The sequence below is a fragment of the Manihot esculenta genome, chromosome 3 (genome assembly GCF_001659605.2).
Source record: "Manihot esculenta cultivar AM560-2 chromosome 3, M.esculenta_v8, whole genome shotgun sequence".
Classification (NCBI taxonomy): Eukaryota; Viridiplantae; Streptophyta; class Magnoliopsida; order Malpighiales; family Euphorbiaceae; genus Manihot; species Manihot esculenta.
In genome coordinates, this window is record NC_035163.2 from 2,886,324 (window position 1) to 2,902,895 (window position 16,572).

At 44.6% G+C, this 16,572-nt stretch overlaps 1 protein-coding gene and 1 non-coding gene across 2 annotated transcripts; both read left to right on the forward strand.

Annotated features, from left to right (window-relative positions):
- Positions 1 to 14,745: 14,745 nt before the first annotated feature.
- Positions 14,746 to 15,641, forward strand: LOC122723220. The gene is made up of 2 exons (XM_043954756.1): positions 14,746 to 14,835; positions 14,943 to 15,641. The coding sequence occupies exons 1-2, from the start codon at positions 14,746 to 14,748 to the stop codon at positions 15,639 to 15,641; spliced, it is 789 nt and encodes a 262-aa protein (XP_043810691.1).
- An 844-nt stretch (positions 15,642 to 16,485) lies between these two features.
- On the forward strand, positions 16,486 to 16,559 carry TRNAV-CAC. The gene has a single exon. It is a non-coding gene; the product is annotated as a tRNA-Val (tRNA).
- Positions 16,560 to 16,572: the final 13 nt, after the last annotated feature.

Genomic DNA, 16,572 nt, shown 5'->3' on the forward strand with positions numbered 1-16,572 from the left:
TCCAGTTTTGGCATGGGTAGAAGCTCAGGTTCTGGCACAAGCAGCCAAGTATGTAAGAAATGTGGAAGACTACACCGAGGAGTTTGTCTGTTGGGGACTTCAGCCTGTTTCAGATGTGGGCAGGAAGGACATATGGCACGGGAATGTCCTCAGGCGACTTTGGTTGCACCGTCTCAGCAGATGACTTCTGGCAGTGTAGCACAGCCAGCAGCTTCAGCCGTACCACAGAGCAGTGGTAGAGGCAGAGGAAGAGGGTCAGCCTCTTCATCAGGGATGGGTTCCCGAGGTGCAGGTCAGTCAGCCCCAGCACGGATTTTCACCCTGACTCAGCAGGAGGCAGACACTTCGAACACGGTGGTGTCAGGTAATCTCATCATTGGGAGTTCAGAGGTGTATGCTTTAATGGACCCCGGTGCTTCTCACTCTTTCATTTCTTCTAGAGCTGCAGAGAGGTTGGGTCTGATGGTGTCTGAGTTAGAGTGTCCTCTATGGGTCAGTGGACCCAAATGTGATCCATCTTTGGCAGAGTCAGTCTGTCGGTTCAGTCCAGTGTGTATAGAGAGTAGATACCTTCCAGTTGACCTGGTGGTTCTAGAGTTGACAGATTTTGATGTCATTCTAGGGATGGACTGGTTATCTACGTATGATGCTACCCTGAACTGTAGAGACAAGGTAGTTAGTGTCAGAGACCAGGATGGGTCAGAGTGTGTCTTCAGAGGAGACAGGAGAGGGACACCTAGGGGTTTGATATCAGCCCTCCAGGCTCGTAGGATGTTAAGGAAGGGGTGTCAGGGGTTCCTAGCTTATGTGAGAGAGCTAGACAGTCAGGTTAGGGAACCATCCTCAGTACCAGTTGTGCGAGACTTCCCAGATGTGTTCCCGGAAGAGCTTCCAGGACTCCCACCGGATAGGGAAATAGAGTTCGAGATTGAGTTGATGCCCAATGCCAGACCGATCTCTATTCCTCCCTACCGGATGGCACCAGCAGAGTTGCGAGAGTTGAAAGAGCATTTACAAGATTTGGTAGCTAAGGGTTTCATCCGCCCGAGTACCTCACCCTGGGGTGCTGCAGTATTATTTGTCAGAAAGAAGGATGGACCTCTTAGACTTTGTGTCGACTACAGACAGTTGAACAAAGTCACTATCAAAAACAAGTATCCTTTACCCAGGATCGATGATCTATTCGACCAGCTGGCAGGAGCAGGTTGCTTTTCTAAAATAGATCTGAGATCCGGATACCATCAGTTGAAGATCAGGGAAGGAGATGTATCCAAGACTGCTTTCAGAACCAGATATGGGCATTATGAGTTCCTTGTGATGCCGTTCGGGTTGACTAACGCCCCTGCAGCATTCATGGATCTCATGAATAGAGTTTTCAGGGAGTACTTGGATCGTTTTGTGATCGTCTTTATTGATGATATCTTGGTGTACTCCAGGAATGCAGAGGAGCATGCCCAGCAGCTGCGTCTAGTGCTTCAAACCTTGAGAGAGCATGGCTTGTATGCCAAGTTCTCCAAGTGCGAGTTCTGGCTAAGGAGCATTGCCTTTTTGGGACATGTAGTATCAGAGGAAGGAATAACAGTAGATCCCAAGAAGGTAGAGGCAGTAGCCAACTGGCCTATACCCACGACAGTGACAGAGATTAAGAGTTTTCTGGGTTTGGCAGGCTACTATAGGAGGTTCGTACAAGACTTCTCGAAGATAGCTGCTCCTATGACCAGACTGACCAGAAAGAATCAGAAGTTTGTATGGTCAGAGGAATGTGAAGGGAGTTTTGAGGAGTTGAAGAGACGTTTAACTTCAGCACCGGTGTTAGCTCTGCCAGTCAGTGATGAAGATTTCACAGTGTTCTGTGATGCATCCCGCGTGGGATTGGGTTGTGTGTTGATGCAGAATGATAGAGTGATAGCTTATGCTTCGAGACAGCTGAAGAAGCACGAGCTGAACTACCCGACACACGATCTGGAGATGGCAGCTATTATCTTTGCACTTAAGATGTGGAGGCATTACCTCTATGGGGTAAAGTGTGAGATCTATACAGATCATAAAAGCTTGCAGCACATCTTGAGTCAAAGAGAGCTCAACTTGAGGCAGAGACGGTGGGTAGAACTGCTCAGTGATTATGATTGTAAGATCCAATATCATCCGGGTAAGGCTAATGTTATAGCTGATGCCTTAAGCCGGAAGTCACTTGGCAGCTTATCCCATATTTCAGTAGAGAGAAGGCCGGTGGTGAAGGACTTCTATCAGCTTATGGAAGAAGGGCTACAGGTGCAGTTATCTGGTACAGGTGCTTTGATTGCACAGATGAGAGTTACACCAGTGTTTCTGGAGCACGTGGCTCTGAAACAGCACGAGGACCCTGAGTTAGTGAAGATTGCCAGGACTGTTCAGTCAGGCAACAATGCAGAGTTCAGATTTGACAGTGCAGGAATTCTTCGTCATGGTAAGAGGTTATGTGTACCAGATGACCCTAGTTTGAAGGAAGACATTATGAGAGAAGCTCATAATGCAAGGTATAGCGTTCACCCTGGAGCCACCAAGATGTATCAAGATCTGAGAAGGGTGTATTGGTGGCCAGCAATGAAGAGAGAAGTGGCACAGTTTGTGTCAGCATGCGAAACATGTCAAAGGGTGAAGCTAGAGCACCAGAATTCGGCTGGAATGCTTAACCCACTGCCGATTCCAGAATGGAAATGGGAGAACATAGCTATGGATTTTGTAGTGGGGTTACCGGTGACGTCCAACAGGCTAGACTCCATCTGGGTGATTGTGGATAGACTGACGAAATCTGCTCACTTCATTCCAGTCAGGAGTAATTACTCTGTGGACAAGTTAGCGCAAGTGTATGTAGAAGAGATAGTGAGGCTGCATGGAGTTCCAGTGTCGATAGTCTCAGATAGAGGACCTCAGTTCACCTCCAAGTTTTGGCGGAGTCTACAGAATGAGATGGGCACAAGATTGGATTTCAGCACAGCTTTCCATCCACAGACAGACGGTCAGTCAGAAAGGACCATCCAGACCATAGAAGATATGTTGAGAATGTGTGTGTTAGACTTTGGCGGTTCTTGGAGGCAGCATCTACCTCTGGTGGAGTTTGCCTACAATAACAGCCATCATGCTAGCATCGGGATGGCTCCTTATGAAGCTCTATATGGAAGGAAGTGCCGAACACCTGTTTGCTGGGAAGAAGTTGGAGAGAAGGCTCTTGCAGGGCCAGAGATAGTGGAAATTACCAGCAAGTTGGTGCCTATCATCAGAGAAAGGATCAAGACAGCTGTCAGTAGACAGAAAAGCTATGCAGACGTCCGTAGGAAGCAGATTGAGTTCCAGGAGGGGGATATGGTATTGCTAAAGGTGTCTCCGATGAAAGGAGTGGTTCGCTTTGGAAAGAAGGGTAAACTAGCTCCACGGTACATTGGTCCCTTTGAAGTCCTGCAGAAGGTCGGGAATGTATCCTACAGGCTGGTTTTACCTGCATCTATGGAGAGGATTCACCCGGTGTTTCATGTTTCTATGTTGAGGCAATTTGTGTCAGATCCGAGTAAGGTTCGTAGTGAGTCTGATGTAGAGATCCTAGGAGATCTCACCTATGTGGAACAGCCAGTGCGGATTATAGACACCCAGATCAGAAAGCTGAGAAACAAGGAAATACCAATGGTGAAAGTCCTATGGAACCACCATAACTTAGAAGAGTGCACCTGGGAGACACGAGAGTCTATGCTCCAGCAATACCCATATATGTTTTGAGGTTCGTTTTTGTTTCCCCTTTTCTATGTGTGTTTTTTTTATGTTTGAGGAACATTCGGGGACGAATGTTCTTAAGGGGGGGAGATTGTAATACCCGGCTTGAGTCCGGCATCGGAATTCCTGTAGTCCGGTGGAATCTCGGGTGTCGGACGTAGCAAAAAGGGTAATACCTATGGTTTTAAGAGATTTTAAGTGTTTTTAATGTTTTACGTGTTTAAAAGGATTGAGTTTTGACAAGAAAAGCATTATGGGAGACATGGCAAGTTCGGCCGCCGAAGGTGACTTTCGGCCGCCGAACCTTGCATGAATTCGGCTTCACGTTTGGCCGCCGAAGGAGGTCTGGCCAGCCCCCTTTAAATGGTCAAAGGTCGGTGATTTGGATAAGTTTTCCATTTTCTCCACCTGAGGTGAGGCTCTGAGTCTCCTTGAGAGATTTTCATGTTCTTCCATCAATCTTTCAAAGTTGTAAAGAGTTAATGTTTGTTTTGAAGGTTTTAAAGGAAAAAGAGCAAAGTTTGAAGTTTTGGAGCTTTGAGAGAGGATTTCTCCATAACTCCACGTTAGGATCCTTCATCCTCAAGTTCTTTAAGAGGTAAGTGACGATCCTGAGCTTCTATGATGATTTTTGAAGGTTTTATGAAGTTTGTATGGGTAGTATGCATGTTTAGGTTTAAGGGAGGTTTTTGGTGATTTTTGGTGTTAAAGCATGATTAAGTGTTTGCTGATGTTGTTTGGGGTTTTAGGTTAGTTTGGACCCCTTTGTGCATATATATGTGCATATATATGTGTATATGCTAGTTGGGAGTGGTTGATATGCATGTGGTAGGATTTTGGGCAAAGTTTGCATGAAGCAGAGCAGGTTCTGCCCTTCGGGCAAAACCAGGTTCGGCCGTCGAAGGAAGGTTCGGCCGCCGAACCCTTTGTGGAGGCAGTTTCGGCTGCCAAAAGTTGCCCCCGAAAGCTAGGCTGTCGGTGTAGAAAGGGACTTTCGGCCGCCGAAAGAGGAAGTTCGGCCGCTGAAAGTGTGTGAGTTTCGTCTCTGCACGAGACCTTCGGCCGCCGAAGGTGCCGCCGAACATGCATGAGTTTCGTCTCTGGAGTGGGGTTTCGGCCGCCGAACCTGCCGCCGAAAGTGCCCTGTCCAGCCTTCTTTTGCATGTTTTATGTGATTGTTTTAGGAGCTTTTAGAGGGGTTTGGGGAGATTAGAAGAGATGTTTATGTGATAGTTTGATCCCTCATATAAGTCCACCTGTGTAGGAACGGACCAGAGGAATCAGAGTGGTCAACAGTGAGCACAGTTCAGAACCTGCAGAGTCAGTTCAAAGAGAGTCAGAGGTGAGTGGAACTAACTGTAACGTTTTAATATGCGCAATGGATATTTTATCATGTTTCATGCATCATGACTATGCTTTAGGTTGAGTGCATTAGTAAACACGAATATGGCGCATTGCATCTATCCTTGTACTTGGCACTGCTCCTTGTACATTGCTTCTATGATACGGTATGGACCTAGTTTTGGATTCATTAGCCCTCCAGGAAAGACCTGGAACAGCCCTACGGGGACCAGGCACATGGTACCAAGGTACCCCAGATGATGTGGAGTTCTGGAACAGCCCTGCGGGGACCAGACTCAATTTGAGGGAGTTTGATCCGTCCTACTGAGATGATGTGATTTACTTGTGATGTGATGCATTTCATGAGAGCATGTCTTATTACCTGTTTTTATTTACTCACTGGGCTCTAGTAGCTCACCCCACTCCCTTAACCCCAGTTTTGCAGGTTCAGAGTCCAGAGGGAAGTCAGCAGGGTACAGGAAGAGTACATAGTTTGGAATAGCTCGTGTGGACATGTATGATAAAGAGACAGTGTATAGATTGTGCTTGACTAGTTACCCTTGTGTATACATGATCTTTTTATGTAAATGTTTTATGAGATGTATGTGATGAAAGCCATGCACAGGGTAAGCCCTGGACAAGAAATGAGAAAGAAAGTGTTAAATTTTTAAAGAAAATGTATGATCATGTATGAGGTTTCACAGGTATACAGAGGTCATAGTAGGCTTACTACGGGTCCCGGCGGCCTTAAGCCGATCTGGATCCTAGTGCCGGTAATGGTTCGGTTTCCGGGCTGTTACAGCTGCTATATAGGATAAACTGCCTAGTGACTTCCGGCTTAGGGCGTCTGCCACAACATTCGCCTTACCCGGATGATACTGGATCTTACAATCATAATCACTGAGCAATTCTACCCATCTTCTCTGCCTCATATTCAACTCTCTCTGGCTCAAGATGTACTGTAAACTCTTGTGATCAGTGAAGATCTCGCATTTAACCCCGTAGAGGTAATGCCTCCACATCTTGAGTGCAAAGATAACTGCTGCCATCTCCAGGTCATGGGTGGGGTAATTCAACTCGTGCTTCTTCAACTGTCTAGAAGCATAAGCAATCACCCTATCACTCTGCATTAGAACACAACCCAATCCCACTCGAGACGCATCACAGAACACTGTGAAATCCTCGTTACTAACAGGCAGAGCTAATACTGAGGCTGATGTCAATCGCCTCTTGAGTTCCTCAAAGCTCTCTTCACACTGGTCTGACCAGAGAAACTTCTGGTTCTTCTGAGTCAGTTTGGTCATAGGAGCCGCTATCTTCGAGAAGTCCTGAACGAACCTCCTGTAGTAACCTGCCAGTCCCATAAAGCTTTTAATCTCAGTCACTGTCGTGGGTCTGGGCCAGTTCGCTACAACCTCTATCTTCTTGGGGTCTACCTCAATCCCTTCTGCTGATACCACATGTCCCAAGAAGGAAATGCTCCTCAACCAAAACTCGCACTTAGAGAACTTGGCATACAAACCATGCTCTCTTAGTGTCTGCAGAACTATCCTCAGATGCTGGGCATGCTCCTCTGCATCTCTGGAATACACTAAGATATCATCGATGAAAACAATGACAAAGTGATCCAGATACTCGCTGAACACTCTATTCATGAGATCCATGAATGCTACAGGGGCGTCAGTTAACCCGAACGGCATCACTAAGAACTCATAATGCCCATACCTGGTCCTGAAAGCTGTCTTTGGCACATCTGCCTCTCTGACTCTCAACTGATGATACCCGGATCTCAGATCTATTTTAGAAAAACAACCTGCTCCAGCTAGCTGGTCGAATAGATCATCAATCCTCGGTAAAGGATACCTATTCTTGGTAGTGACCTTGTTCAACTGTCTGTAGTTGATACAAAGTCTGAGGGATCCATCCTTCTTTCTGATGAAGAGCACTGGAGCACCCCAAGGTGAGGTACTAGGGCGGATGAAACCCTTATCTACCAACTCTTGCAACTGCTTTTTCAACTCTTGTAATTCTGCTGGCGCCATCCTGTAGGGAGGAATAGAGATAGGTCTGGTATCAGGCAGCAATTCAATTTCAAACTCTATCTGCCTACCAGGTAGTAGTCCTGGTAAGTCGTCTGGGAACACATCTAGAAATTCTCGAACTACTGGTACTGTGGCTGGTTCCCTAACCTGACTATCTAGCTCCCTCACATGAGCTAGAAACCCCTGACAACCCCTCCTAAGCAAACGACGAGCCTGAAGGGCTGAAATCAAACCTCTGGGTGTACCTCTCCTGTCTCCTCTGAAGACACACTCTGACCCATCCTGGTCTCTGAGACTAACTATCTTCTCTCTACAGTCCAAGGTCGCACCATATGCAGATAACCAATCCATCCCTAGAATGACATCAAAATCTGTCAAGTCTAGAACCACAAGGTCAGCTGGAAGGCATCTACCCTCTATGAACACTGGACTGAAACGACAGACTGACGCTGCCACTGATGGGTCACACTTGGGTCCACTGACCCAGAGAGGATACTCTAACTCAGAAATCATCAAACCCAACCTCTCTATGGCTCTCGAAGCAATAAAGGAATGAGAAGCACCGGGGTCCATCAAAGCATACACATCAGAACACCCTATGATGAGATTACCTGACACCACTGTGTTCGACGTGTTAGCCTCCTCCTGTGTCACAGTGAAAATCCGTGCTGGGGCTACCGGATTTCCACCTCGGGAACCTGCTGCTGAAGTAGAGGCTGCCCCTCTCCCTCTACCTCTGCCACTACTCTGAGGCATGGCTGGAGCTGCTGGCTGTACTACACTGCCTGAACTCATCTGCTGGGATGGTGCAAAAGTCACCTGAGGACAATCCCGAGCAAAATGCCCTTCCTGTCCACACCGAAAACAGGCTGAAGATCCCAACTGACAAGCTCCCTTATGTGGTCTCCCACATCGTCTACATACTGGACTGCTTGCGCCAGAGCTTGAGCCACTACCTATTCCCACACCTGACTTGACTTTACTCCAGAACTTACTCTTTGTTCCTTTTGCTCTATCCCATCTCTTACTGCCTGAAGTTCCTGAACTGGGGGCCTTAGAACCCGAAGCCTGTGCTTTTGACTGTCGCTGACTATTGGCACTTGCTTCCATTTTCCTGGCTGCATCCACAATAGAGTGGAAACTCTCCTTTTCTGCTGGAAGAATCAAAGAAGAATACCTGGGATGCAATCTCATAGTATATCTCCTTGCCTTCTTCTGATCAGTATCATAGGCTTGACCCACATACTGAAGCAAATCCAGGAACTTATATGTAAACTCGTCAACACTCATCTCATCTGTCTGTCTCAACTGCTCAAATTCGATGACTTTCATCTCTCTGGAACTGTCAGGAAAAGCCCACCCCGCAAACTCATTGGCGAACTCTCCCCACGATATACTGTCAATCCTGGGCTCTATATAGTTCTTGAACCATTCTCGAGCTTTCTTACACTTAAGTGTAAACCCCGCCATTTCTATGGCTCTACTATCATCAGCTCCCAACTCACTGGTTATCATCCTAACTGATCTGAGGTATTCAAATGGATCATCTCCCGGATTGAATTTAGGAGCATCCAATTTCAAGTACTCTGTCATTTGCACCTTACCTCCAGATGAGCTAGGTTGATGTCTTTGGGCAACAGGAGCTACTGGTTCTGATTGTGGTGGTGGAGGTACTGGTTCATTTAACTCTGGGTGTGCTGCACTAGGATGGGTAGGGGAAGGTGGATACATAGGATATGGTGGGTAATACTGAGGATAAGGCATATATGGCATGTAAGTAGGATATGGAACAAAACTAGAGTACTCCGACATACCTTCTATCGGATACCCTGGGTCCTGAGGAAAGGATGGATAGTCAAAACCTGAGGCCTGAGCGCCTCCCTGAGACTCTCCCATACCTTCTTCCGATCTGCCTACACTCATGCTTTCATCTATGGACTGGTCAATCTCCATGGCCTCCCTCATTTCCTCTGATCTTCCTCCTCTCACTGTACCTCTTCTGCTCTCGTCTACAGACCTTCTAGGGTCTATTGACGTACCTTCCCTACTAGATCTCTGAGACCTTGCCCTTGGCAATGCAGGAGGACGAGCATCTATTCTCTCACTATCTGGTGGGACTCCAGTCAATCGAGCTGATCGACGAGTTCCTCTCATCTTACCTCTGAAAAACACAACACATATTACAACATATAAGGACCGCATATAACAATAAAGCACATGCATAAATCATAATATCAAATAGACAGGACGCAACATCCTATCCTAGTGGACATGATTCCCTATTGTGCTTGACCACTTCTACCCTCTATGAGCCCGACACTCTCTCTATAGGTCCGATCATGTGAACCTAGGGCTCTGATACCAATCTGTAACGACCCCAAAATGGACCGTCATCGGCGCTAGGATTCAGGTCGGCTTAAGGCCGCCGAACCCGTAGCAAGCTTGCTATACTCTCTGTGTACCTGTAAAACTCATACATGATCATATATTTTCTGTGAAAATAAAAACTCTTTTCTCTGTGCCAAGGCTTAACCTGTGCATGCACTATCTCTGTACTCTGTACTCTGTACTCTGTACTCAGTACTCAGTACTCTGTACCCCTGACTAGAGCTTGCTCTAGATGGGTTAACTCATACCTGTTAAGCCTGGTTTTTCACATACTCTGTAAAATATATACATATACAGATCATGTACATAACAAAAATTTACAACACAAAATAACTAAGTCAAGTACAATTCTAACTTTATACACAACTGTTACATCTCTTTAATATTACATGTCCACTATATTTTATTACACAGCTCTTCTCTTTTCCTGAACTCTGCTGGACTTCCCCTGTACACTGTACACTGAACCTGCAAGACTGGGGTTAAGGGAGTGGGATGAGCTCTATAGCCCAGTGAGTAGAACAGTAAAACATATCATTAAAACATGATCTTATGGAATGCATCATAACACAGACAATCCACATCAAGGGTAAACCTGTCACCAAATAGTCCCAGTATCCCATACCAGGGCGTAGGCAAAGGCACCTGAATTTCCTGTCTCATATATGTATATGTGTATATAACACCTGTGTATTTACCATTGCCAGGGCGTAGTCAAAGGCTCCTGGACTTTACTATACCTGCCAGGGCGTAGTCAAAGGCTCCTGGACTTCTATACCTGCCAGGGCGTAGTCAAAGGCTCCTGGACTTATCTCAGTGACTATTGGATCATTCAGCATTCACCCACATCAACAAATAACTATACAATGCAACATATTCGTGGATTCTAATGCAATCAACCTACTGCATACCCATGATGCATGAAATATGCTAAAAACATTCCATTTCTCAATTAAAAGAATTAAGTTTAGTTCCACTCACCTCTGGACTGACTCTGCAGGCTCTGTAATCTCTGGAGCAGTACTCACTGCTGCTCTCTCTGGTTCCTCTGGTCTGTGTAAGCACATATAAACTCAAATGAGGGACCAAACTAGCTCAAGAACAACTCTATGAACCTCCCCAAGAATCCCCTTAAACTCACTCAAACATCCATGCAAAGCATGCAAAGGAAGGCTGGACAGAACACTTTCGGCAGCAGGTTCGGCGGCCGAAAGTCCTCTTCAGAGATGAAACTCATGCACCTTCGGCGGCCGAATCTCAACTTTCGGCAGTCGAACCCTTTCGGGGGCAAGTTTCGGGGGCTGAAAGGCACTCCAGAGACGAAAGTCTCTCACCTTCAGGGGCATCTTCGGCGGCCGAACTCCCCTCCAGAGCCGAAAGTCCAAAGGCTCGGGGGCAAGCTTGGGCAGCCGAAGCCACCTCCTCAGCACATTCGGTGGCCGAACCTTTCTTCGGCGGCCGAAGCTGGGTTCATCAGCAAGGCAGAAACTTACTCTGCCTCTCGCCAAATGCACAAAACGCTCTCAATCTCAAACACCTCACTTCCTCAACTTGCATACACCCAAGTATATGCTCAAAGGGGCCAAAACCTACCTAAAAACCCCAACAACACAAAACATATAACACATATACAAGCTTTTCTCACAAAATCATCAAAAACTCTCTTTTAACCCTATTCATGCAACTCTCTCCCAAAACCTCATAAAACCTTCAGAAAACATAAAAATAAGGTCAGGATCTTCACTTACCTCTTGAAACCAAGAAGATGAACGATCCTAACGTGAAGTTTTGGAGCAACTCTCCTTCAAACTCTCCAAACTTCAAAATCTCAAGTTTTAGCTCAAAACCTTCAAAATAACATAAAAATCAATCAAATCTTTGCAAGATTTAATGAAAACATGAAGAAAAGCTTCAGAAGGACAGGGTCTCACCTCAGAAAGTGAAAGCAAACGGCAAGAGTTATCCTTTCAACCGACTGAGGGCCTTTTATAGGTGGCTGGCCAGACCACCTTCGGCGGCCACACGTGAAACCGAAAGCCATGCATGTTCGGCGGCCGAACCTCAACTTCGGCGGCCGAATCTGGCTTTTCTGCCTTGGTTCTTTTCACTCAAAAACTCATTTCCTTATGCTTAAAAACTATGAAATATATCATAACCTTTTAGAAAAACATAAATCTAACCCTTCTAGAGAATTCCGACCACCTGGACTCCACCGGAAAGTAGAACGCCGATGCCGGACTCCAGCCGGGTATTACATTCATAAATACCAAAATTTCAATTTTCGATTTATTATGTTCAGTTTGATTTTGAATTGAACCAACCAAATGCTCATTCTAATTGAATACTAAAAATAAAGTGTAAAAAATAAAAAAAATATTAAAAATTCAAACCAAACTGAATCAGACCGATTTGATTCGATTCAATTTCTGACCAAAATCAATTCAGCTCGATTTTCATAAATATTAAAATTTTAATTTTGATTTTATTCAATTTAGTTTGATTTTAAATCAAACCTACCAAATACTCACCCCTAATTACAAACCTCACCCATTCCGAACGAGTCTAAGTCTAACCATTATCATTTAACTATTACCAATTGTTACCATACAATTTTCATAATTTCAATAAATATACTCACTTATTCACATGCTAATAACTTAACCTTCTGAGAAGCGAGGTGGTCGTCCTCAACCTTCACGTTTGATTAATGGCTTTCGGGATGCGCTTTGTGATTCTAGTCTTATTGAATTCCCCATGACGGGATATCCTTTTACATGGGAGCATGGAAGAAATAGTGATGGCTGGGTGGAATCTAGGTTGGACCGTGTTTTTACTAATGCTCAGTGGCGTACCAGGTTTTCTAATTCTACTGTTGAAGTGTTGGGTTTCTCTACTTCGGACCATCTGCCTATTCTTCTTGCTGTCAGATGCTTTGTGGATCAACGCCATACTCATCGTTTCCGGTTTGAGAATACGTGGCTCCGTGAGGCAGGGTGTCGGACCTTAATTTCGGATATTTGGCAACTTTCTCCAGATATGGACGTTGAGGGTAAGCTTGTGGCCTGTCGTACTGCTTTGAAATCATGGGGCATGAATCTTAGACTTCTGCATAAAGCTGAGATGGACGAGAGTCTTGCTATTATGGCCCGTTTACGCGGCTCTCGGCTACAGGTGCATATGGATGAGTTTTTACGAGCCAAATCCCGTTTCTTTCATCTTTTAAATCTCCGTGAGATCTTCTGGAAGCAACGTGCCAAGCAATTTTGGCTTAAAGAGGGTGATGCTAATACTCGATTTTTCCACAATGCTGCTTCTGCTCGGAAAAGGAAAAATACAATTGTTAAATTGCTGGATGATTCGAACGTATGGCATGATAAGAATTCGGGTCTGGAGGAGGTGATGTCTGGATATTTTATGTCTCTCTTTACTTCTCATGATTGTAATTCTGAACCAGTTTTGCAGTGTGTTCCATTATTAGTGTCACATGATCAGAATGCATCTCTTTTAGCTCCTTACAGTTGTGACGAGGTAAAATCTGCAGCTTTTTCTATGAAAATTGATAAATCTCCTGGGTTAGATGGTTTCAATCCTGGTTTTTTCCAGCATTATTGGGATATTATTGGTGAGGATGTGTCTCGTTTTTGTATTGATTGCTTGCATTCAGGGTCTCTCCCGCCGAAGTTGAATGAGACTGCTTTAGTTTTGATACCTAAGAAGTGTGTCCCTGAGCGAATGAGTGATTTGCGTCCTATTGCCCTCTGTAACATGGTTTATAAGATCATGACTAAGATGATAGTTAACCGGCTTAAGTCCATCTTGCCGTCTATTGTCTCCGAAAGCCAGAGCGCTTTTATTTCTGGGCGTAGCATTCAGGACAATATAATCTTAGCTTTTGAGGCTATGCATGGATTTAATATGTTTCATCAAAAGAAAGAGTTATCTGGGGCCCTTAAAATGGACATCAGCAAAGCCTATGATAGACTAGAGTGGGATTTCATTCGTGACATGCTCATCCGCATGGGGTTTGCGCAACGATGGGTTACTTTGGTGTTTTCTTGTATCTCTACTGTTCGTTATTGGATTCTGCATGATGGCAGGGAAATCGGCCCTATCTTACCAACGAGGGGACTGAGGCAAGGAGATCCCTTGTCGCCTTATTTATTCATTCTTTGTGCTGAGGGGCTATCCCGCCTTTTACAAGACAGTATAAACCGTGGCAGTCTTCATGGGTTCAGGATATCACGGGGTGGCCCGCAGATCTCCCACCTTTTTTTCGCGGATGACAGCTTGATTTTCTTCAGAGTAAATGTTCAAGAGGCGTTGGAGCTCAAGCGTATTCTTCATATCTATGAGAACACATCTGGACAATTGGTTAACTTTCAAAAATCATCTCTTTCTTTCAGCAAGTATACTCCTGTGGCTCTTCGGGTTTCTATCTGTTCAGTGCTCCAGATTGAGGAGAAGCCGAATTTGGGTAATTATTTGGGACTCCCTTCTCATGTTGGTAGTAACAAGAGGGAAGTGTTCAGTTTTGTTAAGGATCGTTTTTGGAAGCGGCTGAATTCATGGAAGCATCGTGCGCTGTCCCAAGCAGGTAAGGAGGTCCTCTTGAAAACAGTCCTCCAAGCTATGCCAAACTATGTTATGAGTTTGTTTTTACTGCCTCGGACTTTATGTGCTGATTTGCAGCGTATGATGACTCGATATTGGTGGAGTAAGGGTGCTGATCAAAATCGCGGTATTCACTGGCTGGGTTGGCATAGAATGGCGAAGCACAGACTTGACGGCGGGTTAGGTTTTAAATCGCTCCATGATTTTAACTTAGCCATGCTTGGTAAGCAGGGTTGGAACATTATTAACAGGCCTCATTCTTTAGTGGCCCGCGTTCTTAAGGCTCGTTATTTTCCAACAACATCTTTTTTGGAAGCATCTTTGGGCCACAATCCTAGCTTTTTGTGGCGTAGTATATGGGCGACTCAGAGTTTGGTTAAAGCTGGTGCTTATTGGAGAATTGGGAATGGCAGGTCAGTTTCTATTTGGACTCACCCTTGGTTGAAAGAGGCGCCCGACTTATTGGTTTCTACACCCCCTCCTCCGAACTGTACTCTTTCTGTTGTTGCAGATCTTATGATCGGCTATGGATGGAATGAGAGTTTAATAGCTCAGTTGTTCAATGATAGAGACATGAGTTGTATTTTGAACATCCCTCTAAGTCTTTCTTAGCATCCAGATGCGTGGTGCTGGAAGTTTGCGTCCAAGGGTCACTATTCTGTTAAGAGTGCTTACAGATTTCTGGTTGCTGGGTTTCGACATAGGGAAGGTAGTGAGATATGGAGTCATTTTTGGAAGACGAAGGTGCCTCCTAAAGTGCTTAATTTCTGCTGGCGTGCTTTAGTTAATGTAGTTCCTTGCCTCTCTTTGCTTCAGTCCAGGAGAGTTCCGGTTGATTCGATCTGTCCGTTGTGTCATGAGGCTCCTGAGACTATCCTACATATTCTTGTTCAGTGTCCTTTTGCCCGCAGTTGCTGGTTGAGTTCGCCTATGGGTTGGCCTGCATTCTCCGCTGCCTCTCTTATGGAGTGGTTCTCTTTAGCCTTCCTTACTGCTTCTGCGGAGAATGCTTCCCTTATTCTAATGATATGTTGGGCTTTGAGGCATAACAGAAATAATGTTGTTTGGAAAGCTCAGGGTCGAACTGCGAGTGGTGTGTTCTTCATGGCACTGAATTTTTTGCAGCAATGGAGGGGGGCCTGTTCTGATTCTACCAGCTGCACCAATGTTGTATCGGCTTTGACTGTTTGGTCTCCTCCACCGCAGGGTTGGATTAAGGTTAATATTGACGCCTCTTTAAACTCGCAACGAAGTTCGCTAGGCTTTGGCTGTGTAGTCCGAGATGCTAATGGTAGATTTATAGCAGCTAAAGCAGGCTGTTTTTGCAGTCAGATGAAGGTTAAGTGTGCTGAGGCAGTGGCTTTTCGAGAGGCAGTGGCTTTTCGAGAGGCATTGAGCTGGATTAAAGAGTGCGGATGGGATCGAGTTCTTTTCGAATCGGATGCTCAGGTTCTTATTGTGTCCATTAACAATGCTTCATTAGATGATTTATCACCTTTTGGTCTTTTGGTTTAAGATTGTAAATTGCTTCTATCCAGTTATGAGGAAGCAAGATGTACTTTTATTCACAGGTCTGCGAATGATGTCGCTCATGTTCTAGCAACATCGACTTATTCTGAGTCAGGTCAAGGAGTTTGGGTTCATATCCCTCCTCCTCATATAGTTTTCTTGATCGCTTTGAGTTAATAATATTTCTTTCATTTTTTTAAAAAAAAAAAAAACTTATATTTTCAAGAAAAACACAATTAATTTTATTATCTACTAATATAAAAGCAATTAGAAAATAATATTTCAGATATATAATCCTAACACACTCAAAAGTTATTTTCTTGTTTGCATTCATATTGATAAGATATTGACTTGATTTTTAGAATAGTTGTTATTAACGGTCTTAATTTTCTTTTTTATAGATTATCATCTCGTCTGTCTATAAGTTAAATGGAATTTTTTTGAAACTTAATTAGAATAATTTATTAAATATAATAAGATTGAATAAATAACTGTGAAGGGGCATTTATGAAGCATAAATTTAATGAGAAATGATCCTATATCTATTTTTAAAATATGCAATGAGTAATTAAGTTATAGGTGAGGATCCAATGAAAAGGTAGGTTGTTTGAAAGTCAAGCAAGCAATACTCTTTAGTCTCCTGCTTAGTAACATCCGTAGTGGTAGATGTAATGTCGGACCCATTTTTATTTCTTTAGTTTTCTTCAGTCTTCTGCAGTTTAGTAGTTTCTCCTGTCCCTTCAGAGTAGAGATCCTCTTTATCCCGTCTCCAATGGTCTCTCTTTACAATTTTCTGAGTGTGTCTTTTTGTGCTGGAAGATATGTTTAAGACATCTTATAGATCAAAGTTGTCTGGGTGGTGTAGTTGGTTATCACGCTAGTCTCACACACTAGAGGTCCCCGGTTCGAACCCGGGCTCAGACAAGAGGTTTTAGCC